The 25,929-nt window shown below is 43.2% G+C and overlaps 1 protein-coding gene across 1 annotated transcript in view; it reads right to left on the reverse strand.

Annotated features, from left to right (window-relative positions):
• NBAS (NBAS subunit of NRZ tethering complex) overlaps positions 1 to 25,929 on the reverse strand; it is a 708,772-nt gene that overhangs the window by 579,470 nt on the left and 103,373 nt on the right. The window contains exons 13-16 of the mRNA XM_040427340.1: positions 19,928 to 19,991; positions 15,475 to 15,668; positions 4,665 to 4,922; positions 3,991 to 4,116 (exon numbers count right to left, since the gene is read on the reverse strand). Of these exons, the coding sequence (XP_040283274.1) occupies positions 3,991 to 4,116; positions 4,665 to 4,922; positions 15,475 to 15,668; positions 19,928 to 19,991 (642 nt within the window). The remainder of the gene's footprint in view (positions 1 to 3,990; positions 4,117 to 4,664; positions 4,923 to 15,474; positions 15,669 to 19,927; positions 19,992 to 25,929) is intronic.

A 25,929-nucleotide genomic window follows, 5' to 3' on the forward strand; every position in this document is an offset into this window, starting at 1 on the left:
TGGAGTATATGCAAATTGCTATTATAAAAACTTAAGCAGCAACTTTTCCAATTTCCAATATTTATGGAATTCTCAAAACTTTTGGCCACGACTGTAGATCACTATATCAGGCTAGGACACTAATAGCCAAATATTGGATAAGCACTACAGTACCGACTAAAGAGGAGAACATTGCACGTATGAATGTGATAATTGTACAATTGTATATGTTTAGTCTTTGACTATTGTTGCACCCAAATTGGTTTATACTAACTTTATGTGTGTATAAAATTGAAAAGTTCAATAAAAATGATTTGTGTATGTATGTATGTCCGCTAAAGATATCCGCACCTTCGCATTTCCAATCACGAAACTTGGCGCACAGGCACATTAGGTGTCCGGGAAGGTTTTAGACCGGGTCTCAGCTCTCTAGGATGTACCGTTCCTGAGATATTCCCAAAAACTGCATTAGCCAATAGAAGCTTGGTCACATGACCCTTATCAGCAAATAGAAGCTCGCAGGCCCTTAGTCTCCACATACACAGTTTTGCACCAGGTTTCCATAACAACCCAGCCATTTTTCTTCACTGCTGTAGGTCAGCTTTAAAGGGGCAGGGCGCTGTGGATGACACTGTTAAGGGAGCGGAGTGCTGTGGAGGTCACAGTTAAGGGGGCAGGTAGGGTGGCCATTCAGGCCACCCTCAAAAGACGGACTTAAAACACCCGCCCCCAGGTCCTGCTAAACCGCACCCCCAATCTGGGTAAGCCATGCCCCCTCCAACTCCGCAGCCAAAGGGGAATGAAAAAATTAAGGTAAAAATACACTTCTGCCAGCTGCAGGGGTGGGAGGGAGGGTGACTTTCTCCCTGCAGCTCACGCTCAGACAGCACAGTGCTGCTGTCTTAGAGTGAGCAGTTCAAAAGGACATCCGTGTGTCCGTCCAGGTCCTGCACCGGACGGAGGATAGGGAGTCTGAAAGCTGGACTGTCCGGCCTAAAACCGGACCTCTGGCCACCCTAGGGAAGTCACAGTTAAGGGGATGGTCCGTGTTAAGGGGCAGATTGCTGTAGAGGCCACTGTTAAGGGGACGGGGTGTTGTGGAAAGCACTCTTAAGGAGATGGGTTACTGTAGAGGTCACTAATAAAGGGGCGGGCTGCTGTGGAGCTCACTGTTAAAGGGACAGGGAACGGTGGAGGTCACAGTTAGGGGACGGTGCGCTATGGAGGTCAGAGTTAAGGGGCGGTCTGCTGTAGAGGTCACTGTTAAGGGGGCGGGTTGTTGTGGAAAGCACTCTTAAGGAGATGGGTTACTGTAGAGGTCACTAATAAAGGGGCGGGCTGCACATTTTAAGGGAACAGAGATATGTGGAGGTAATTTGGGTTATTGATGAAATGATTTAACGAGACGGGGTACTGTGGAAGTCACTAATAAAGGGGCAGCCGCTGTAGAGGTCACTGTTAAAGGGGAGAGCACTGGATGTTACTGTTAAGGAGGCAGGCTGCTGTGCAGGTCACTTTTAAACGGGCGGGGTACTGTAGCTGTCACTATTACAGTGGATACTGTCAATATCTTTTAACGACACACACAGACATTAAATCAAATAGATGAGATAGAGATTTTTCTGCTATGTCTGGAACATGGCCACCATCTTGAAGTCCATACTGGATCAAGGGCAAATTTTTCCGATGGGAAGGTGGTCATGTAGCATGTTAAAGAAGACCAGCAAAGTTGACATGTTCAATGTGTTGTCCCTGGTGCTGAATACAGAGCTATAGGCTCCAAAGTTTTGAGCTTTCTGTGTTGATAACTTTTGTACCACAAGAGATATTGCAAATCGATTTCTGCTATTGATATGCTACATGACCCCCTTCTCATTGGAAAAATTTGTTCTTGATCGAATATAGCTGCTTTCAAGATGGCGGTCATGTTCCGGACATAGCCTAAAATAGGGGTCAGCAACCTTCGGCACTCTAGCTGTTGTGAAACTACAATTACCAGCATGCTCTATTCATTTCTAAGGGAGTTATTAGTTTCAGGTATGCAGTAAGCCGTTAATAAATCTCACCTTCTCTCTCCTTTTTCCTTTTCCTCATCTAATTCTGTCCTGTCCTACCCTCCCCTCTTCATAATGGTGTTATTTCTTTTTGTAATCAATGTAATATTCAAGTTCTTTCTTCGCATTCACATACATTCCAATGTATGTTTACATGTTAATAAAAATATCGAATAAAAAAATAATTTCAAAAAAGAAAACCCCAAAAAAATAGTTTGTTTTTGAAGGGGGGTGGGGGACTTATTAAGACTGGAGTTTTAGTTGCCAGTCTTTGGCGAATACAACATCTCCTTATGGAGAGCGCCTTAAACGGTGTGTGGAGACTTATAGGCCATAATGCTCCCCTGGAATTTTGGGAAAAGGGTATGCAAATGAGCTCTTAACAAGCTCTGCCTCTGATGCTACTTTACATCTGATAGAATTAGAGGCAGAGCTAATTAAGAAACTTCCATGAAAAATTTTCTTAGCATTAACAGTTTATATGTGAATGGCTTTTGTTTTTTGTTTTTAATAACAAAACAGGTGAATGTTTTTCTGGATGTCCCTACATGTATTCTACTTCCTGTCCTGGTTCTTTATCGTCCTCGCTGCTTGGACTTTTAGCACAGAAAACAGCCTCAGTTGACTTTCACAGTCGGACCATTCACGCCAACCAGAGGGAAGGGGTTAAGTAGCTAAATTAGAGCATAACATACTACACTGATTTAGTGCAATGTTCTTCTGTGGGTATCTTCATCTAATCTGTGCTGCTCTAGAAATAATCAGTCTCCTTCCACCTCTGGCAGCTGACAATAGCCACTTCCTACTTTTCCTACTGAAAAACCACGCAGCGGTATTTGTCCATCAGCACATAACAAATCAACACAGCTGAACAGACCTCACTATAATGAGGTCCATTCAGTTTACCTTTTTATTTTGAAAGAAATCCTGCATAGAGAATTTTTTGTCCACTCTTTTCTGTAGATTCTGCAACAGAGGCCCTGGATGCAGATGTGAACATGCCCTTAGGCAGTTTTAATGTGTTATTTGAAGTATTTCTACCATTAAATATTTTTTTTGCTTTGTGCAGAGGCTAATCTGTGATGCTCTAGAAAGAATCAGTCTCCTTCCACCTCTGGCAGCTGACAATAGCCACGTCCTACTCTCCCTATAGAAATACCACACAGCGGTATTTATCAGTCCGTTTCTCTGCATATTTTCTGGATGGCGACCGGATCACCGCCAGACCACACTATAGTTAATGGGGCAGGACGGCATTCCGGCAGCGATCAGTAAACGCTAGTGTGCAACTAGTCTAATATAGTCTGTGTTTCTTTTAATCTGTTTTGCAGCTATCATTTATAAAGAACTTGGTTTGTGCTTTATTTGCGAGTAGAGGAACTGCTGAGATAGCAAGATAATATAACATTTACATGTGCTTGTATGTCATTTCTAGATAGGATTTTCCATTACATTTCTAATTGGTTACTTTAATAAATGCTTCTAATTGGTTGTATTGATATTAGTGTGTAAGGTGGGTAAACCCCCAGTCTATAGTTAATAAAAGAGTTCCACGGGCTACACATGGAAGAGAATCCATTACACAGCAAAGTTGTCCGGGTCTTTGATTCTTAGGCCGTCTTTCCTTGGCACAGGGGAAGACCATTAACCAATTTGAATCCCAAAAAAAACCAAGGTGAAGTCCCCAAGTTTGGGACTTGTCCTAAATTGCAGCAACACTATTTCTATTGGAAGCTCTGCAGTGGACTGAGAGCATGTATGTCCACTAGCATTCAGCTCATTAGTTGGACATGCACATTGCTACACAGCCTGACCACTAGGTGGTGATATATTATGTAACTCGTTACTGGATCCCTTTTCCTTTTTTTTTTACAGCATGTAAATGACAAATCTGCTTCATTCCCTATGTAATGAATATGACAAGAAATCGTGGGATAATCCCTTTCACCGAACATACCAAATAGTCCTGAATTGTAGCAATGTTGACAGCCGATTTCCTCCACTGCCTCTGATAAACCAGGTCAGTGTCCAGTCCATATGCATGCGCCAAAGATAAAGCTTCTCCATACTCTTCATTATCAATCTGAAAAAAAAAAAAAAACATTTGAGAATATATTAATTTTAGATCAGTTAAACTATTCTTAGTTTGTCGAGTTGATAATATATATACATAAGATAATAAATCACAAAATCTCATGAAAATACAGAGAACCATCCAAACAGCCAACGAAATACCATAGTATAATTGTACAGTATATGGAAACAGAAACCCGTCGTCATATCGCCTCATTAAATGCAGGCCTATCACACTGGCCCATGAAATAGGCAGATTCATCATAAAAGCTCACAAAGAACAGTCATCATAATGTCCAACAATAATTGAAGACCAGGCTGAAACTTGGAAGCTCATCATAATATCAGAAGACAGCTGGATGCCCACCATAATGGAGACCCACTATAATACTTGGTCAAGAAGGAAGGTATACCATAACTTCCAAGAAGAACATAAATGACCTCAAGATCATTAAAAAACCAATGTAATATATGTCACACTTGCAGTAATGACAAATACAGCTTCCACAGTATTGTCAGGGACAACTATAGGAATGGTAATCGGTCAAACCCGCATACCTTCCTCTGGTAGAGTTCTTCTGGTGTTGTCGACCTCAGACTAACAAGCCTGTACATTTTCGTGATGGTTCGAGGACGTTTGCGAGGAGGGGCAAAGCGTTCCATCTCGGTGGCAAAGTACAGCCCTTGTTTTATGTAAGACAAATATCTGTCTTTGGCCGACATCTCATCATCAAAGTCAGAATCTTGATCTCCGTATTCCTCCTCACCAGCTCTGCTCTCCAAGCGGGACCTTTTTGAAGCAAGTTTTACTTCAGACTAAAAAGAACAACAACAAAAAAAGTAGACAAAGGGGTAAAAAGTGACTGGTTGAGAGGAGAGAGAGAGACAACATTTAGGTAATTTATTAGATTTTCATCACAATTATATAATTTAACAAAAAGTTTCCATAAACAGTATACAACAAACGTGTGAAAAAAATATAATATAAAACACATAAAAAAAGACCATTAAAATCGAATCAAACCAATGGTCATCATATCGCTTCAACAATGGTCTCTAGGTCTGTTTCGCAACCATGTCAGATCCAAGCAGTCAGACAGCTGGCTACATCGTGTAAAAATGTTAAATAAAAACCTATTTTAAAGCCATTTTTAGCCCAAAATACAGGTAGATTAATAATACAAAAAGGCCTCCAAAGGTGTCCACAGCTTTCAAGTAGAAAATTGATCTTCCTAACATTATTCTACTAATCTAAAGCTGCACAAAGTAGACCAACACATACTTCTTGTGACAAAATGAAATTTTATCTGCAATTTTTTTCCCATCTGATAGAAAAGTATTTAATAAGTCTTCTTTTTCCCTGTACTTGCCCAGGCAGAGAGCCATGTCTTCTTCACCGCCAAGCAACTACATTGCTCAGTGAGCAAGTGACAGCTTTCCCGCTGCTTCACAAAAGATCATGTGTCTAATCCCTCATTTCTGATTCACGGGAAAGGTCTGCCGTGTACACTACAATTATTCCTCTACCTGTCCCTGGTACATGAGACAAGTCACAAAACAAATGTACCATTTCAATAAATTCGACATTTAGAACTAAAGGTAAAGTCTTCAGCTGATAGAAAGTACAAGAACACTAAAAGAATAAAAATGCAGCTTAAAGCATATATGTACAGAAATGTTCCTGGAGATCCATGGCCACGACCACCACATACACCTCACTTTCTTCTGCACCAGTGAAGCATCCATTTACTGCCACCCGTCAACTCTCTCGGCATGTCCATTTTAGCCAATACTTGTAATCCCCATGACATGATGATTGTGGAGCATCTTTTCTCATAATCCTGCGTTGTGCCGTTCCATAAAGTGACAACTGGGTGTCACTTGTCAAATAGGTGTGTCCTTATACAGTCTGTAAGCTTGGACAGAGCCAGAGTGTGCAGAGACACCCCCCCAACTGGTATCACCAAACTGTCACTTTACTTATACATTTCTAGGAGGAATAACAGCAGAATGGCTTAAAGGGGTATTCCCCATCTGGGACAAAATGTAAGATATGGGGCTGGTCCCACCACTGGAACCCCCCTCTTTTCTCAAAAGGTGAGACCTGCACCAGCAATATGCCATCAATGTCCCACATGAAAGTACCCCTTTAATAAGTTGACCTACACTTAAAGTGGTTCTCCAGGAATTAAGAAAATAAAATTACTGAAAATACGGAAATATCACATTATTATAAATATATTCCCAAATAACTTTCATTAGTTAGAATGGCTCGTTTTGTCTGGGGAGTAATCATTAGGAGAAATAAAATGGCTGCCGTCCTATTAGTGCACACATAACCTGTCCTAATCACACAGCAGGACAAGTTACTTCACAACACTGAGCTGAAGAGCTGCCTCATCCTCCTCTCTGCTCTGCTTGTCAGGGATTATGATCCTGAACACGGCTGATAAGATCTTCAGCTGAATCTCCGTGGGAATAGAGTTCATGAGAAGACATTAAGTACAGAGAGGAGGAAGGGGATGGCTAATGAGCAGCAGCACTTGTATGCAGTCTCCATTACCACAGTGTTTCCCCTCTGTCCTCTCTGTACTTCATGTCTCCTCATGAACTCCATTCCTACAGAGATTCAGCTGAAGATTTTATCAGCTGTATTCAGGATTATAATCCCTGAAAAGCAGAGCAGAGAGCAGGATGAGGCAGCTCTTTAGCTCAGTGTTGTGAAGTAACTTGTCCTGCTGTGTGATTAGGACAGGTTTTGTGTGTACTAATAGGACGGCGGCCATTTTGTTTCCCCTGATGATTGCTCCCCAGACAAAACGAGCCATTATAACTAATGAAAGTTATTTGGTAATATATTTATAATAAAGTAATATTTAAGTATTTTCATTTTCTTCATTCCCAGAAATCCTCTTTGATATACATCCACTGTATGTCCACTAGACTAATCTTGGTGAACCAGTATCTATCAGATACAGTGTTCTTTTCAACTCAGGACTCTAAAAACTAGGATATGCTTCCCAATTACTCTCATAATACACAACAACCACTCAGGTCAAGCTAAGAAAATGGCTAACTGTACGCAACCAAGGGGCCTGACAAGCATCCAGATTTACTCCCCCGCAGATTGACAAGTTATTACTACAGGGCCATAGCAGAGGGTTTATAGGGAGAGACTACGGGCGGTGAAAAATCTTTACTTAATCAATATATTAAAATCAATGCTTGTCCTGAAGACAAAATCACATGCACACGGCAGAAGAAAAGGATGACATGGCTCACGCTGTGCGCTTAACGAAGGACCAACCGCTGGCATTTATCATAGGCCAATGATTAAGTGCGCTGCGTGGAACATGTCAGCGTGACGGCTTTCGGTTTTGCTCTGCGCGTGCCTCTTTATTGTCTGGACTTTGCTAGATTATTTTATTTGTCTATTGGGTAAAACATGTTCGCTTTTAGGCACGATACTGCAGACCAATTGTATAGTTATCACTGCAGATTTATGAAACGTGATCCATGATGATGTAGAGAGAAGACTTCTGTGGTTCTCCACCTGCAGCGTCAAAGTAGACAAGGTGGAAACCCCGATAATTACCCGAGAGTGGAGAAGGGCGGCGGGCTGTCAGACTCAGTACCTCATAACTACGCCTCAGGGCTGATGTAGCATAAATCTCAAAATAATACTAAATTTGGCTTACCGCCATGTATATTACATGTAAGTAGCGGTGTAGATGTGATGATGCAAGATTCCCTACAGAGCCTAATGGCAAAGAGACACATTAGGGCTTTTAGCTGGTAATAGTGCCATCATCATCACTGAAGTCCGGGTTCGGGTGAAACAACTCACCTCAACCACTTGATAGCGCTGCCGCAGTTTCTGCTATCTTCTTTCAGCAGGACCTGCGATGACGTCACCGTGCTCACCACGTGGTGAGCACGGTGACATCATCGCAGGTCCTGATGAAAGTGGATGAGGTAAGTTGTTGTTTTTTTGTTTTTTTTAACCCCTAAATGGCCATAATCTTTTGCATTCTGTCTTAAGAATGCTATTATTTTCCGCTATAACCATGTTATAACGTAAAATAATAAAGTGAAGTTCGGATTCCCATTGACTTCAATGGGGTTCGGGGTCAAGCTCAGGTCCTGAACCCAAACTTTGACCTGAAGTTCAGGCGAACCCGAACTTCCACGGGTTCACTCATCCCTAGTCATGAATGTTAAAAAGCGGACAACCCCCTTTAATTTTCCCTACATGATCAATGCCATTTGTTGGAGTGAGCTTGCCCCTTTAAGAGGTTCGCCAATAACGAGCAGTCATAATAGAAGTTTCGTATTGCTTCAATATCTCCTAGTTTGTAGTATGGAATTTTAGGCAGGCAGAAGGGGGGGGGGGGACAATGTGATTATTTCCATCTCCATTCTTCTTATTCTCAGCAGAGTTACGTACAGAACGGTGAACACGGTAACGGTGGAAAATGTTATCAGAACAGGTGCACAGAAAATTTGGGCTAAGCAGGCAGAATGCCTCCCATTGTACAGCCGGCTTCCCCGGGGTACAATCAAGTATTAAAAATAAATGAAAGCTTCCGCCGTACAAAGGCACAATAATTCTAATGTGTTTAAGCCTGGTAACGTAGCCCGCGAGCAGCGTTCTTAGGTTATTAAAATGACTAACTGCTAAAACAATTTACTTTCAATTTCTTCAAGCAGCGCTCGGGGGTTAGAGGGCAACCCACACAGAAACATACAGGTATTATCTGCAAATGCTCTGCAGGATCTGCTAAACAGTCTTGATTCGCCACTCGTCTGTGTAATCCTCCTCCCCCTCCCCCCTGCTCATCACTACTGCCACTTCAGCTATACAACCAAGACAAGCCTATTTAAATGTATATATTTTCAGATAATCCGGTCATCCAGTGATTAGCAGCTTAAAATGAAAATGTCCTCAGCGTTTAGAATGACAACCACATCTCACTGTATTTCAGGCAGCGTGCTGTAGTTACGCTGCCTCCCCTGACAGGTCCTGTATTAGTACCTACTCCTGTCTCCCACGTAGTAACAATTCTGGAGCATCTATTCTTATAACTGCTTATTATTCCTGCTAGAAGGTATGGGTGAATTACTAGCAGTTTGTAATGAAGGTCCAGCTGGATGCTACCAGTTGGGAGTGTGTCCCTGCACAGTCTGACACTATCCAATCAGTGCTGCCTGTGCAGTGACACACCTCCAACGGGTGACACCCCTCTGTACCCTTACTGCAGACTGCTAGCGATTCAATCACAACTTCTAGCAGTAATAATAAAGAAATGGCACAACATAGAGCCATAAGAATAGATGCTCCAGAATTGCTATTACATGGGAGATGCAAATCAGACATGTCAGAGGAGGCGACAGCTCTTTAAAGGAAATGCTCACAAAAAAAGATATCCATAAAATAAGTGATAAATGTACAATCACTGGAGACCCAACTGTTGGGAGCCCACTGAGTCTCCTGTGTGAATAGAGTAGCAGTGCACATGTGTCACCACTTCTCCATTCACTGTCTATGAGACTACTATCCCTGCCTGCCCCATGTGACAGTGGTCAGAAATGCGGACTACTGCTCCATTCACATAGAGGCTTGGGGAACGTCACTCTCACGATAGGTGGGGATCACAAGGATAAGACCCCCAGTAATCAAATCATTTAATACCCATCTTATGGATCTGCCTGCTTAATTATGTGTAGCCCCCCTTTCCAATGCCTCCAAGACAGGTCTGACTGCGATTGGCTGCAGTGGTCAAGTGCATTATACGGCACATCACCACTGCAGCCCAAACTATATACCACGGCCGCAGACCGGCCAAGAGGAGACGCTGGATCACAGAGGGGTTGGGAAGGTACGTTTAAGTATTCTCTTTTATTACTATTTATATGCAAAGAGGTATCTCCAACAAAAGAGAACCCTCTCGCTAGCGCCACCTTGTGGAAGTGGCTCCATATGAGTCAAAATCTGACTTTTTAACAAGCATTGGGACTTAACTAGGGATGAGCGAATCGACTTCGGATGAAACAACCGAAGTCGATTCGCATAAATCTTTGTTCTAATACTGTACGGAGCAGGAGCTCCGTACAGTATTAGAATGTATTGGCTCCGATGAGCCGAAGTTATTGTATCCAAACCAGAGTTCGGGGAAATGTTTTTTTACAGTACAAATTCATTTATTAAGTTAAGACTTCGCAAAGCAATAACTTCGGCTCATCGGAGCCAATACATTCTAATACTGTACGGTACAGTATTAGAACAAAGTTTTATGCAAATCGACTTCGCATCCCTAAATATACCCATCGCATCCCTAAATATAACCATGCCAGATATTCCCATGTCAAATCCTAAGGCTTGTTAAAAAGTCAGACTTTGACTCATAAGGAGCCCCTTCCACAAGGTGGCGCTAGCGAAATGGTTCTTTATCTTTGGAGATATCTTTTTGCATATTCATTTCCCATTCAGCATTGCCAAAAGTGTGGAGTACTTCCAGTAGTTCTCCATACAGGACTGGTCTCAGCACCCTGCCTCCCTGCAGGCCTGACTACCCCCACTACATGCTGTTGCTTAGATCCTTACGCTGACTGGTGTATATTACCATTTTATCTGCATAAATCTGCATTACATGTGAATATATGAAACTTTGAAATATAACTTATTATGCAAACGTGATATCTTCCTGACCTTACAGTCTAAAGTATCCTATTTTTTGGCTGCAGGCTTAATACAAGGCCCCATGCGCACGACCATATCCGTTTTACTGTCCGCAAATGGTGGATCCGGAAAATACGGAGCGGTCCGTGTTGGATCCACATTTTTTGCAGACCCATTGACTTCAAAGGGTCCATATAGTCTGGATAAGTATAGCACATGGTCTATCCTTTTGGCGAACTGTCATAAGGATGCAGAACACACACACGGATCACCCCTTTGCTTTCTGCATCCATATTTCTGTTCTGCAAAGAGATAAGACTAGTTCTACAAAATGCAGAAAACAGCAGGAACGCAAATAAAATGCGAATGGGATACAGATCGCATCTGTATTTTGTGGTTCTGCAATTTGCAGACCACAAAATGGATTTGGTTGTGTGCATGAGGAAAAAACCTTTAATATGTAACTTAATAATCAAATTAAAAATAGAAACATGTATATTCAAAACCAAGAAAAAACCCCATTAAACAAAGTCAGATAATGATAGTCAAATCCACAGGAAAGATAATGCAATGGGCGCTCCATACCATCAGGATGCCATTATCTCTCCTTGATATCCATCTACTTTGGTCCCCTGAAGAGCCGTACATACAGTCCTGATCAAAAGTTTAAGTTTAAAAATGGCAAAAAATCATATTTAGCATGGCTGGATCTTAACAAGGTTCCAAGTAGAGCTTCAACATGCAACAAGAAGAAATGTTAGTGAGACAAAACATTTTTTGAGCATTCAATTTAATGAAAACAACGAATAAACTGAAACAGGCTGTTTTTCAGCTGATCAAAAGTTTAGGACCACACCTATAAAAAAAAAAACGAAACCCCCCCAAAACAGAAATCCAACTTCCAAACATGAACTCAGTAATGAGTAGCTCCGCCGTTATTGTTTATCACTTCAAAAATTTGTTTCGGCATGCTTGATGCAAGTGTTTCCATGAGGTGAGTGGGAACATTTCTCCAAGTGGTGAAGACGGCCGCACGAAGGCCATCTACTGTCTGGAACTGTTGTCCATTTTTGTAAACTTCCCTTGCCATCCATCCCCAAAGGTTCTCAATTGGATTTTGATCAGGGGAACACGCAGGATGTGCCAATAGAGTGATGTTATTCTCCTGGAAGAAGTCCCTTCTCCTGCGGGCATTGTGTACTGTAGCCTTGTCCTGTTGAAAAACCCAGTCGTTACCACACAGACGAGGGCCCTCAGTCATGAGGAATGCTCTCTGCAACATCTGGACATAGCCAGTGGCCGTTTGACGCCCCTGCACTTCCTGAAGCTCCATTGTTCCACTGAAGGAAAAAGCACCCCAGACCATTATGGCGCCCCCTCCACTGTGGCGCGTAGAAAACATCTCAGGTGGGATCTGCTTGTCATGCCAGTAACGTTGGAAACCATCAGGACCATCAAGGTTAAATTTTTTCTCATCAGAGAATAAAACTTTCTTCCACCTTTGAATGTCCCATGTTTGGTGCTCTCTTGCAAAGTCCAAACGAGCAGTTCTGTGGCGTTCAAGGAGACAAGGTCTTTGAAGAAGTTTTTTGTTTTTGAAGCTCTTCAGTCTCAGATGCCGTCTGATGGTTATGGGGCTGCAGTCAGCACCAGTAAGGGCCTTAATTTGGGTCGAGGATCGTCCAGTGTCTTGACGGACAGCCGATTGGATCCAACGGCTCAGTGCTGATGAAATTTTTTTGGGTCTTCCACTTGACTTTTTTGTTCCATAACCCTCAGGATCATTTAAGAAATTCAAAATGACTGTCTTACTGCGTCCCACCTCAGCAGCGATGGCGCGCTGTGAGAGACCCTGCTTATGCAGTTCAACAACACGACCACGTTCAAAAAGGGAGAGTTTTTTTTGCCTTTGCCATCACAACATGTGACTACCTGACAGAAAATGACAATGAATCCACTTCTTTGCACAGATTTAGTCTTTTAAAGGCATGTGGTCCTAAAATTTGGATCAGCTGAAAAACAGCTGGTTTCGATTTAATCGTTATTTTTAATTAATTGAATGCTCAAAAAATGTTTTGTCTCACTCCCATTTCTTCTTGTTGCATGTTGAAGCTCTACTTGGAACCTTGTTAGGATCCAACAATGTAAAATAAGATTTTTTGCCATTTTTCAAGTGGTCTTAAACTTTTGATCAGGACTGTATCGATACTGGGAAAACACCTCGAGACTCTTTTCTCAAAGCAAATTAAGATTTTCTTTTAGTGCCTTATGGGTGACATTAAAGGGTTTAGCCGCCGAGAAGTGGGGTCGTCCCTTTCGGGGCGGGTGTTCCGCTTGTAGGTAGGAATAGCCACAGGGCAATACATGGGTAGTTCATCAAACTAGTCTCTACTTCAAGGTGGCTGCACTTGTGTTTGACAACCCTACGCAGCAGAACCGTAAGACGGACCACAAAAGCTCCGGGCCGCATGTTATCGCATTAAAAGTATATACCTATCCTGTCACACTTAACGGTCACTAGAGATAGTTGATATGGCTTATCTTTTCAACGATATTCTGTGGTTTTGATCATTATCCAGCTTTGTTTTTGTGTTCTTTCTTTGTCTTGAATATACACATTTTTATTTTTAATTTGCGTGTTAAAAGTTAAGTTAAGGCCTCATTCACACAAACGTATTTTGTTTCCGTGTCCGTTCCTTTGTTTTTGCAGATAGGATGTGGACCCATTCATTTCAATGGGACCACAAAAAATGCGGACAGCACACCATGTGCTATCCGCATCCGTATGTCCGTTCTGTAGCCCCGCAAAAAAGATAGAACATGTCCTATTCTTGTCCGTTTTGCGGACAAGGATAGGTATTGTTACAATGGATCCACAAAAAGGATGCCATACAGATGTCATGCGTTTTTTTGTTTTTTTTTGCAGGTCTGCAATTTGTGGACCGCAAAACACACATGGTAGTGTGCATGAGGGCTTAAGAGTTTTTTTTTGGGGGGGGGGGGGCAGTGAAGAACTGGTATATCCACCTTAGGCCCTTATGCACACACCGTTCCGTTTTTTGCAGTCCGCAAACCGCGGATCAGCAAAAAACATAAGCCGCCCATTGTAGAAATGCACATGGAGTGCTGTCCGCATCTTTTGCGGCCCCATTGAAGTGAATGGGTCCGCATCCGAGTCACAAAAACTGCAGCTTGGATTCGGACCGGAAAAACGGCCGTGTGCATGAGGCCTTATATTGTGATGGTTTGCATGAGGCCTAAGGCTACTTTCACACTCGCGTTCGGTGCGGATCCGTCATGGATCTGCACAAACGCATCTGTTCAGATAATACAACCGCATGCATCTGCTCAGAACGGATCCGTTTGTATTATCTTTAACACAGCTAAAACGAATCCGTCATGAACACCATTGACCATTGACTTACATTGTGTGCCAGGACGGATCCGTTTGGCTCAGTTTAGTCAGACGGACACAAAAGCGGAATGGAGGCGGACTGGAGGCAAACTGATGCATTCTGAGTGGATCCTTATCCATTCAGAATGCATTAAGGGCAAAACTGATCCGTTTTGGACCGCTTGTGACAGCCCTGAATGGATCTCACAAACGGAAACCAATACGCCAGTGCGAAAGTAGCCTAAATTATCAGAAATCCCCTCAATCAAAAGAACAGTTTAGTAAAACACGGCACATACTGTACAGTACAAGATGGTGGGGACCACATTTATCTAATATATATGGCCAGTCTACTTTCACAGTGGCGTTTTGGCTTTCCATTTGTGAGATCCGTCATGGGCTATCCCAAGGTCCAAAACGGATCAGTTCTGCCCTAATGCATTCTGAATGGAAAAGGATCCGCTCAGAATATATCAGTTTGCCTCCGTTCCGTCTCCATTCCGCTCTGGAGGCGGACACCAAACACTGCTTGCAGCGTTTTGGTGTCCGTCTGATGAAACTGAGCCAAACTGATCCGTCCTGACACACAATCTAAGTCAATGGGGACGGATCCGTTTTCTCTGACACAATCTGGCACAATAGAAAACGGATCTGTCCCCCATTGACTTCATGACGGATGCATGGTGTTGTATTATTGTAACAGAAGCGTTTTTGCAGATCCATGACAAATCCGCAAAAACGGCTAGTATGAAAGTAGCCTTAAATGGTTTGTCCGGTTTCAGTAAGAAAACAGACAACACTGGGGAAAAGCCTGCCATTAAAAAAAAAAACCAGCACCACTATTCCGGTTCTTCTGGCCAGGTTGCATTGGCCATCAGTGCACTGCTGAGGCCAGTGACTGGCTGCAGTGGTCACATGTAGTTGTGACGTCACTACTGGGAGAAGCAAAGCGGTGGAGCTGTTTCAGCAAGTTAAGTACTTCTCTATTGTTTACTGCGGGCTTTCCCCTATATTTGTCCGGTTTCTTGCTAAAACTGGACAATCCCTTTTTTGGCTTGAGAAGTACCATCATAGGGGACAATGCACCTGTGACTCAGCCTCACATGAAGAACCAAGTGGTGGCACTACAGAACTGCAAGGACTCTATGAGCCTCTGTACAGCCGGCACTGCCAGGTCCATTGATACTTTCGGTATTTTTGTACTTTGTATCAACAGGCATTTGTTAAGCCAATAACTATATAAATATGAGCTAAAATAAAAAAAATACATATAAAAATTCCTTTAAAAATGTTACCTCCAAGCTGAGGAAGCCTCCGTCGTGAGCGGCAGTAACTTGTGGAGAGGGTTCAAACCATTCGCAGGATTTCCCCAGCAAATTCTTTAATGTTTTCACAGAAGACACCGTCAAAGCGCCAGAGCAGCGAGCCAAAATCACAGCATTGTCCGCCCACCAATTTACATCAATCAGCGGATAATAGGATTCTTTATCTGGACGCAGGCAGAGGACATCAGCGCATTAGAAGACACAGTAACCGTCATACAAAGCCATGGATAAGAGAACACATTTATGTTGGAAATGACTTGAAATAAGTGTAGGGCGTGTAAGGATCGGGTGCCAGTCCTCTATTCTCTGCATGGCTATAGCTTCCCAGAAATTTCATTATCTACCAATTCAGGATTTTACAGTGCCCTGCAAAAGTATTCACCCCCTTGACTTTTTTCGTGTTTTGTTACATTACAGCCTTCAGTTCAATGCTTTGTTAATCAGAATTTTATGTGATGGATCTGAACACAATAGTCTAAGTCGGTGAAGTGAAATGAGAGAAATATATAAATAAAACTATTGTTTAGAAATAGAGAACAGAAAATTGTCCTGTGCGTATGTATTCACCCCCTTTGTTAGGAAGCCCATAAAAAGCTCTAGTGCCACCAATTACCTTCAGAAGTCACATAATTAGTGAAATGATGTCACCTCTGTGCAATCTACGTGTCACATATTCTGTCATTACATATACACACCTTTTTTGAAAGGTCCCAGAGGCTGCAACACCTAAGCAAAAGGCATCACTAACCAAACACTGCCATGAAGACCAAGGAACTCTCCAAACAAGTAAGGGACAATGTTGTTGAGCAGTAGGTTATACAAAAATATCTAAATCTTTGATGATCCCCAGGAGCACCATCAAATCTATCATAACCAAATGGAAAAAACATGGCACAACAGCAAACCTGCCAAGAGACGGCCGCCCACCAAAACTCACGGACCGGGCAAGGAGGGCATTAATCAGAGAGGCAGCACAGAGACCTAAGGTAACCCTGGAGGAGCTGCAGAGTTCCACAGCAGAGACTGGAGTATCTGTACATAGGACAACAATAAGCCGTACGCTCCATAGAGTTGGGCTTTATGGCAGAGTGGCCAGAAGAAAGCCATAACTTTCAACTAAAAAAGGCACATTGTGAGTTTGCGAAAAGGCATGTGGGAGACTCCCAAAATGTATGGAGGAAGGTGCTCTGGTCTAATAAGACCATCAAAGAAAACGCTATGTCTGTCGCAAACCCAACATATCACATCACCCAAAGAACACTATCCCCACAGTGAGACATGGTGGTGGCAGCATCATGCTGGGGGGATGGGACTGGGATACTGGTCAGAGTTGAGGGAAAGATGGATGGTGCTAAATACAGGGATATTCTTGAGCAAAACCTGTACCACTCTGTGCGTGATCTGAGGCTAGGACGGAGGTCCACCTTCCAGCAGGAACATGACCCCAAACACACGGCTAAGGCTACTTTCACACTACCGTTCAGAGCGGATCCGTCTGGGTTCTGCCCAGACGGATCCGCTCATATAATGCAGACTTGGGATCCGTTCAGAACGGATCCGTCTGCATTATATTGTAGAAAAAATTCTAAGTGTGAAAGTAGCTTCAGACGGATCCGTCCAGACTTTACATTGAAAGTCAATGGGGGGCGGATCCGTTTGAAAATTGAGCCATATAGTGTCAAATTCAAACGGATCCGTCCCCATTGACTTACATTGTAAGTCTGGACGGATCCGTTTTCCTCCGCACGGCCAGGCGGACACCCGAACGCTGCAAGCAGCGTTCAGGTGTCTGCTCGCTGAGCGGAGGCTGAACGCTGGCAGACTGATGCATTCTGAGCGAATCCGCGTCCACTCAGAATGCATTAGGGCAGTACGGATGCGTTCGGGGCCGCTTGTGAGCCCCTTCAAACGGAGCTCACAAGCGGAGCCCCGAACGCTAGTGTGAAAGTAGCCTTAAGCAACACTTGAGTGGTTTAAGGGGAAACATGTAAATGTGTTGGAATGGCCTAGTCAAAGCCCAGATCTCAATCCAATAGAAAATCTGTGGTCAGATGTAAAGATTGCTGTTCACAAGCACAAACCATCCAACTTGAAGGAGCTGGAGCAGTTCTCAAGGAGGAATGGGCAAAAATCCCAGTGGTAAGATGTGGCGACTGCTCATAGAGACTTATCCAAAGCGACTTGGAGCTGTGATTGCCACAAAAGGTGGCTCTACAAAGTATTGACTTTAGGGGGGTGAATAGTTATGCACATTGACCTTTTCTGTTATTTTGTCCTATCTGTTGTTTGCTTCACAATAAAAACAAACATCTTCCAAGTTGTGGGCATGTTCTGTAAATTACATGATGCAATTCCTCAAACAATCCATGTTAATTCCAGGTTGTGAGGCACCAAAACACGAAAAAAGTCAAGGGGGGTGAATACTTTTGCAAGGCACTGTATATAAACAAAGGAATACCGATGAGAGAGGCTGCACGTTAACACGCAGAACTTTCCCTTCTGACTTTTTCTTATTAAGGCTTCTAAAAGAAGAAAACTCAAGTATCTTGGAAAAATAATGAGGAACAAAACTAGAATAAAAGTCAGCCTGAAAGTTCTTGACGAGACCTTTTCTGTCCACGTGTTGATAATGCTACTGTATATCTGGTTCTGGCAACGCAAAGTAAGAAAACCAATATGGCTGCCAGTACAGTAGCAGTAGCTGTCCGAAAACTGGCCCTAAATCTGCTCCAATGTAAATCCACATTATATGAAGGAAGCCGGCTTACATTTAGACCAGCAGTGGATAATCCAAAGCTATGTAGAGGCCGGCATCTCTTCAGAACTTTGGCATATCCACCGCCAGCAAAACGGGGTTATTAAGACCGGCGTCAAAAACGCAGGTCTAAATGACCACCATATTCTATCTTTTTCGGACATATTGATGCAGAAAGCACACAGACAATGCATGTGCTTCCCACATCCTAATGTCCAAAAAGATAGAACATGTACTATACTTGCCCGCAAAATGTTGCCCGTGGACCCGTTGATGTCAATGGGTCTGCAAAAATAATGCTGACTACACAGTGACATCTTCTGTATTTTGCAGATCTGCAAAACGGACACAGTCACATGGACAAGGCAGTAAAAGAGCATCTGTCAGCAGATTTGTAGCTATCTGTGTTGGTCCCATGTTCATATGTGCCGCACTGTTGAAAAAAATTATGTTTTAATATATGCAAATGAGCCTCTAGGAGCAACGGGGGCGTTGTCATTACACTTAGAGGCTCTGCTTTCTCTGCGACTGCCACGTCCTTTGCACTTTGATTGATAGGGCAGGCAGTGTAAAAGTCATCATACCTGGCCCTGTCAATCAAAGTGGAGAGGGCGCAGCAGTTGCAGAGAAAGCAGAGCCTCTAAGTGTAACGGTAACGCCCCCATTGCTCCTAGAGGCTCATTTGCATATAATAAAGCTTCCTTATTCTCAGCAGTGCGGACACATATGAACATGGGACCAACACAGATGTCTTCAGCTGCCAAGCGCACATGTAACAGGTCAGCGAGTGCCATAGGTACAAAACTGCTGACAGATGCCCTTTAAGGCCTTTGGCCATGGGGTAAAAAACACTAGGAAAGGCCTCAGAATGGGATAAACATACATAAAAGAAGCCATATTAACCCTTGATGATCCCTCACAGATTTCATTCCAGCACTTAATAGGTCCCCAATGATCCTTAATTCCAGGTCCCACCTCAACACGCAGAAAATGCCCGGCAATGCTCTCCGCTACCAGACACATTAGATTATAGGCGGATGTGGCCAATTAATGAAACGCATCTGTGGTCAGCTTTATTACGAGTTCAAGTGTCCAGAAAAGTAAGGCTTCGGGGCCTGCTACAAGCCCTGGAATGGGGACATTATCCCATTTTTATTTTATTTTCTTCTCACTTGGCTTCAAGAGTCTCTACTCACCGTGACACGCCGACAGCCTTGTGGATATTGTGGTTCTTTGATTGAGCAGGTAAGGGGGAGATTCCCCGTATCGTATTAACCCATTTATACTACTACTTCTATATGCTGAATCGGTTGTAACGTTCACATGAAGCAGATTCTCTCCAGATGGCATTTCTGTCACCGCAATTGGGTGGTTTCTCCTGCAGGAGCATGGATTCCTGCAGGCCCCAATCAGATATATACGGTAGACATTTCTGCAACACATCTGCTACGTGTGAATTCATCCTAATACAGATAATTGGCCTGAAAGAGGCAGTGAGAAAATATTCATAGATCAAAGTTCACATATGTCCTTTAGGCACAGGGAAAAGGCCTATATCAGAACATCAGAAAATGATCACAGCCTTCAAAGAATCCAATTTCCCCTGGGGTCAATACTATTTCAAGAAGTCTATTCTAAAGAAGCCAAAGTGCTTAAGTCCTAATTTACCTTTCATCTTCTTTCTTTTCTCCACCGAGCTTTGCCAATCAGGATTGATCTCATCATACTTGGGCTAAAATAGGGGAGGAAAATAAAAAAATAGGCAAAATGAAGGAAGACAGACAATGACGACTAGAACATCACTGGACATGCAGGACAAGAGTAGTCTATCATTTCAGTCAAGAAGACTCAATTTGTAATAGACGTGATGATCAGGACTGTCAAGGAAGAGAATACCGAAGAACCTCTGCCCATTAACCATTGGAAAACAAGGAGAGTGCACACCCGGGAAATGACAGAGGATGAAATGAAGTTAATACATCTTGGACCATGGAGCTTGATTACTACAAAGATTGGCATGGTGAGATGAGTAGACTCTTAAAGGGATTATCCCACAAAAATATCCTACATTTTTCAAACCAGCACCTGGATCTGAATACTTTTGTAATTGCATCAATTTTGAGTTATTCACTGAAATCTATCTGTATAGCGCCACCTGCTGTTTGTTCTTTTCGTTATTTCTCTGTCCTGCTCACTGAGATGGACGCACATGCTCAGTAGAAAGGCTATGCCCCCTAAGCTAACAGCTTAAAATATATCTAGCAGAGCAATGAATGTGGAGATCTCTGGATCCATGTGGTTTTGTGATGTAGTATACGATAATGGATTTTAATTATTTTACATTATTCATGGGAATCAAATAATAAATTGTACTGGTTTGAACTGGTATTTTCTATTGCATGGGACCAGTAGTGACAAAAGTAATCACTGGTCCCATGCAATATATATATATATATATATATATATATATATATATATATATACATACATACATACATACATACATACATACACACACACATACACAGTATTCCCATACAGCAAGGAATGTGTGCTTGATGACAGATGTAATGGACAGAAAGGAGTCCATAGACATCTATAGTCTTCAGGAAGAGAGAGATTACAAGCCCTTGCTCAGAGACCAGTAAAGGCTCTCCTACGGGAGCAGATGATCATATGAACATTCGATCCCGATCGTTGCCCCCTGTAAACACACCGGACAAATAAGCAAAAACTTGTTCATTTTTTATTGCGTCTTATAGACGGCACAAATGTGCTGCCGGCAATAATAAAACTGTATGTGAACTAACACGTACTGCAACGATGACTGCGCCATAAAAACAGCGCTAAACAAGCACCAATCGACTTAAAGTATCGCCAAATGGTGCTCACTGCGATAGCACTGTGCTTGGTATCACAGCTCAGCCCCATTCACTTCAATGGGGCTGAGCGCGATAGCAAGCACGGCCGCTCTATAATGTATGGCGCTGAGCTTGGTGAGCACAAAGAAGGGCGCACCTCTTGCAAAGCAGCTGATCGGCGGGGGTCCAGAGTGTCGGACCCCCACCAATCACATACTGATGACCTATGATGAGGATAAGTCATCAGTATCAAGATCCTGGAAAACTCCTTTAAGGGCACCTAGACCTTTATTGAAAACACCAAGTGCAGAAGCATCGCTCAAAGAACTCCGTGCCTCTGCTTAGCTGTCCAAGCATGTGGCGTACGGACAACAAATACTTTCCATGGATCCGTATTCCACATGCTCAAAAAGCCTAGCAGAGCCTATGAAACCCAAGGCACAGAGTGCTCGGAGCAGTGTTTGTGCACCAAATGTTTAGGACACCTATAAATGTCCATCTCCTTCTTCAGAAATCATCAGCACTGGTTGGATTTTCTTTCCCCTCCTTTTTCAGACTTAAGGGCTCATTCAGACGGCCGTATGCTGTCCACAAAAATGCGGATCCGTTTTTTTGCGGACAGTTCAGCATGTCCGCAAAAAAAACAATTAGATTCCGTTTTTTTGCTGATCCATAGACTTCAATAGGGCCATGTCCTGATTTTCACTGACAAGTATTGGACATGTTTCATTTTTTTGCTCAGCCATGCAATGGAAGAAAAGGGCCCCATAGAAGTGAATGGGGCAGCATCTAATCCGCAAAAAAAACGGATGCGGACAGCATACGGCCGTCTGAATGAGCCCTAAGGCTCTTTCCACCGTGTTGCAGGATTACATTCAGTCCAGGCTGCAGAATTTGTGATGAAAAGTCTAACTCACCTGGATCCGTTTGGACCCATTTGAGGACGGATCCGTCACAGCTACCGTGGATTAGTTAGGAACAGAAGCCATGAAGGCAGTGTGACCCAAGCCTAACCTACCGCTATATGGTTGGAATGGGAAGAAGCAGGGTTACTTTGAGGAAATCAGACTCCATTCCAGGCACAATGAATTTAATCACCTAAGGATGCCAGACAGAAGCAGACAGCAGCGTATCATTCATGTCCATGTATCCAGCACCAGGATATGTTTAGCATAGAAATCAGACCTGAAGCCAATGTGTCATCTTGTCAGAGAATACGCTGCCATCCTGGAAGAATCGGGCTCTGGTATCCAAGCTGATGACAGAGGGATTCTGCATTATCACAGCTGGTACTTACGAGATTCTCAGATCCTGGTCATTTTATACCAGAATATCAGGCTGCACACACTGCGGCGCACGTACAGCTCTACTGTAAGTCCTAATTTAGGACATTTTCTTCCAGTTCAGCGACACTTACCCATGTAAAAGGTCGGGACGCATGACACCGCAAGATATTTTTACAGATCAATCTCGGTGTCCAAATAGATAAACTGCATGACTTGCCAACAGGACAGCCCCTTCTAAAGGGCATCTGTCAGCAGATCTGTCCCTATGACACTGGCTGACCTGTTACATGTGCGCTGGGCAGCTGAAGGCATCTGTGTTGGTCCCATGTTCATATGTGTCCGCATTGCTGAGAAACATGATGTTTTATTGTATGCAAATGAGCCTCTAAGAGCAACAGGGGCGTTACCATTACACCTAGAGGCTGTACCCTCTCTGCAATTGCCATACCCTCTCTAATTTGATTGACAGGGCCAGGCAGTGGAAACATCATCACGCCTGGCCCTAACTTCTCCTGAAGTCAAAGTGCAGAGGGTATGGCAGTTGCAGAGAGGGTACAGCCTCTAGGTGTAATGGCAACGCCCCCGTTGCTCCTAGAGGCTCATTTGCAGATATTAAAACTATGGACACATAAGAACATGGGACCAACACAGATGCCTTCAGCTGCCAACTGCACATGGAACAGGTCAGATAGTTTCATAGGAACAAATAGGCAGGACAACCTCTTTAATGGAGCTGAGCTGCAATACTAGATATAAACCATGGACTGGTGTGGTGGCACTGTTTTTAGGAAGAAAAGACATGTTTTTCTAATCCTAGAAAAACAGCCACATCAGCAGTGGAACTTCTTTGAGATGACCATCCAAAATTGCATTGAAAGGTGGAGTGGTCTTCTCAAATAAAATTGCTAAAATGCATAATATACGGTGGAATTGAAAAGTTACATAAATTTGGCCTATACAAAGGGTGGTCTTCTGAAAATGCTGGCATTTTGTAGAGGTTTCCATGTATTACTCTACCATGGAATAGGGACTCAAAAAGAGTCTCATCTAAGAAAACACTGGGGAGGTGGAGGAGAAAGGAAATTGTGTAACTGGACAGCTTTCCATACTTCATAGATGGGAAAAGGGTTCTGGGCACCAGTACTGAACCACGTCTAAAGTCCAGGAGAAGGGAGTGGGGCATCATCTTGGACTTCCTTCTTTAGCCTGTCTAAGTCATGTGCATATTACTCCCAGACTGAGCTCCCTTCATGAGAAAATGTGAAAATATAGAAGGTTCAAAGAGTTTGACAATTTGTACAAATGGAAAACAAACTATTATGGCAGAGACAAGGTTGTATCAGAAGAATTTTTGCTAAATTGCTTTGCTCAGAGCTTGGCAGCCTTGTGGCCACGCTTGATTTAACCCTAATGAAAAAGACGAGAAGCACATTAATTTATCTTCATTTTAAATATGACTGTGCTCCGGTCTTATCATACCAAGGTGATGAAAAGTGTGCAGGACAACAAAGTAGCAAAGCAATTACAGATAATGAAAGAATTAGTGAGAGTCACCTAAAATACACTTGTATTCAAGAGCAGATATCATCTTGCCTGAACACTTAAGATAGTCGCGGATAGATGGAAGAATTGTTTCTATACTCTGACCAAGAAAGAAGTCCTCATATTAAGTGTGAAGCTGGCTATGAACAGTATATGTGCATTGGCTAAACCCAACCATTTGGTTGGGTTCAGCTGACCATCTAATGTGTATGGTGGTTCCTGGCTCTCCCCGATAGCAGATGTAATGGGTAAAAAGAACCAGGCTATTGGATGACAAAATGCCAGAGTATTTTCTTCTCAGGGGAGATAAGTCGCTGCAGTTTTCTCCTCACACAGAACACATCCCACTTGGCCACACACGCATGTGTATGGGAGGTTTAGACAGGGACAGCTGCCAGCTAAATAAACCTTCAGCTGTCTAAGATCTTGGAGGCCTATAAGGAGGACATTCTGTACACTCATTGCCTCTCTTTACCTCCTGTGGTTGAACTTGATGCACTTACGAATTTCTTCAAAACATCCCAACTACTGTGTTATATACCAACATGTGCCTGATGACCGAGCCACTTTAAGCTGCATGACCATTCAAAATAACTGTGCGCCTGGATCCAGCATCAGATCCCAGCAAGCGGACAAGGCAAAGATGACCTCTAGCCTGGTGGTCTATCTAAAGAAGAGGCTGCCATGGATTCCTTACCTGCTGACTCTGGTTCATTCCCTTTCCTTGTTCTTGTCCTTTGATGACCCTAATGTTGACTTTGGTCTTGTTGCGGGATATTCCTCTTGTCTCATCCTTTGGGTCTATTCCTGACTATGTTCCAGTCTCATCCTCCAGGGATTGGCAACCTCTGGCACTCCAGCTGTTCTGAAGCTCCTAGAACTCTCCTTTCACTTCTCTGAGAGCTACAAGATCAGCTGAGTAAGATTGCATGCTGAGAGTTGTAGTTTCACAGCAGCTGGATTGCAGAAGGTTGCTGATGCCTGCTGTAGCCTAACTACCCTGGCTGCTTTCCTGGTGATTACCACTAGCTCTGTTCCTGACCACACTACAGCTGCTGCAGCACTACTGTTACCAACCGGTGACTACAACCAAGGGGTCAGATGAGAAAAGTCCATACCACCGGCAGAATGCTGGGTTCAGTGGTTAGCACTGGGGTCCTAGGTTCAAATCTGACCAAGGACAATATCTGCATAGAGTTTTATGAGGCTTCCTCCCGAACTTCAAAGACATACTGATAGGGAACTAGGATTGTGAACCCCATCGAGGACAGCGTGATGCTTATGTCTGTAAAGTGCTGCGGAATATGTCAGCGCTATACGAGTGAGTAAAATTAATAGTTAATAAAATAGTTAAAGGTGGAGAACGAGAAGACTCCACATCCAGTCCGACCATCACCAAAACAATTACAGCTTAGAGAACCTAGGTCAGTGATGGCTAACCTTGGCACTCCAGCTGTGGTAAAACTACAACTCCCAAGATGCCCCCCTTGCTTGGCTGCTCTCAGAACTGTATAGAAATAAATGGAGCATGCTGGGAGTCGTAGTTTCACCACAGCTGGAGTGCCAAGGTTAGCCATCACTGACCTAGGTCTTCTGTAAGAAGCGTGACATCAATCAAGGATTCTTAAAGATTTTATTAGTTTTATTGAAAGGGGTTGTCCCACCACAAATATTGTAAATCTTTCAAACCAGCACCTGGATCTGAATACTTTTGTAATTGCATGTAATTAAAAATTTAGTATAGCCACTGAGCTATTCAATAAAATGTATCTGTATGGCGCCACCTGCTGTATTTTTTTTCTTATCCCTCACTGCGGTGCCCGCACATGCTCAGTTTCATCCTACAACTGCCTCCTGAGCTGTGATAGGGAAAGAGCGGCAGCTGAAAGGACACTCCCTTTGAGCTGCTAGCAGAGCAATTGGAGCAATGAATGGGGAGATCTCTGGATCCAAGTGAGGTACAGGGCTGGTTCTAGCTTTG

Source organism: Bufo bufo, chromosome 4 (assembly GCF_905171765.1).
Source record: "Bufo bufo chromosome 4, aBufBuf1.1, whole genome shotgun sequence".
NCBI classification, from domain to species: Eukaryota; Metazoa; Chordata; class Amphibia; order Anura; family Bufonidae; genus Bufo; species Bufo bufo.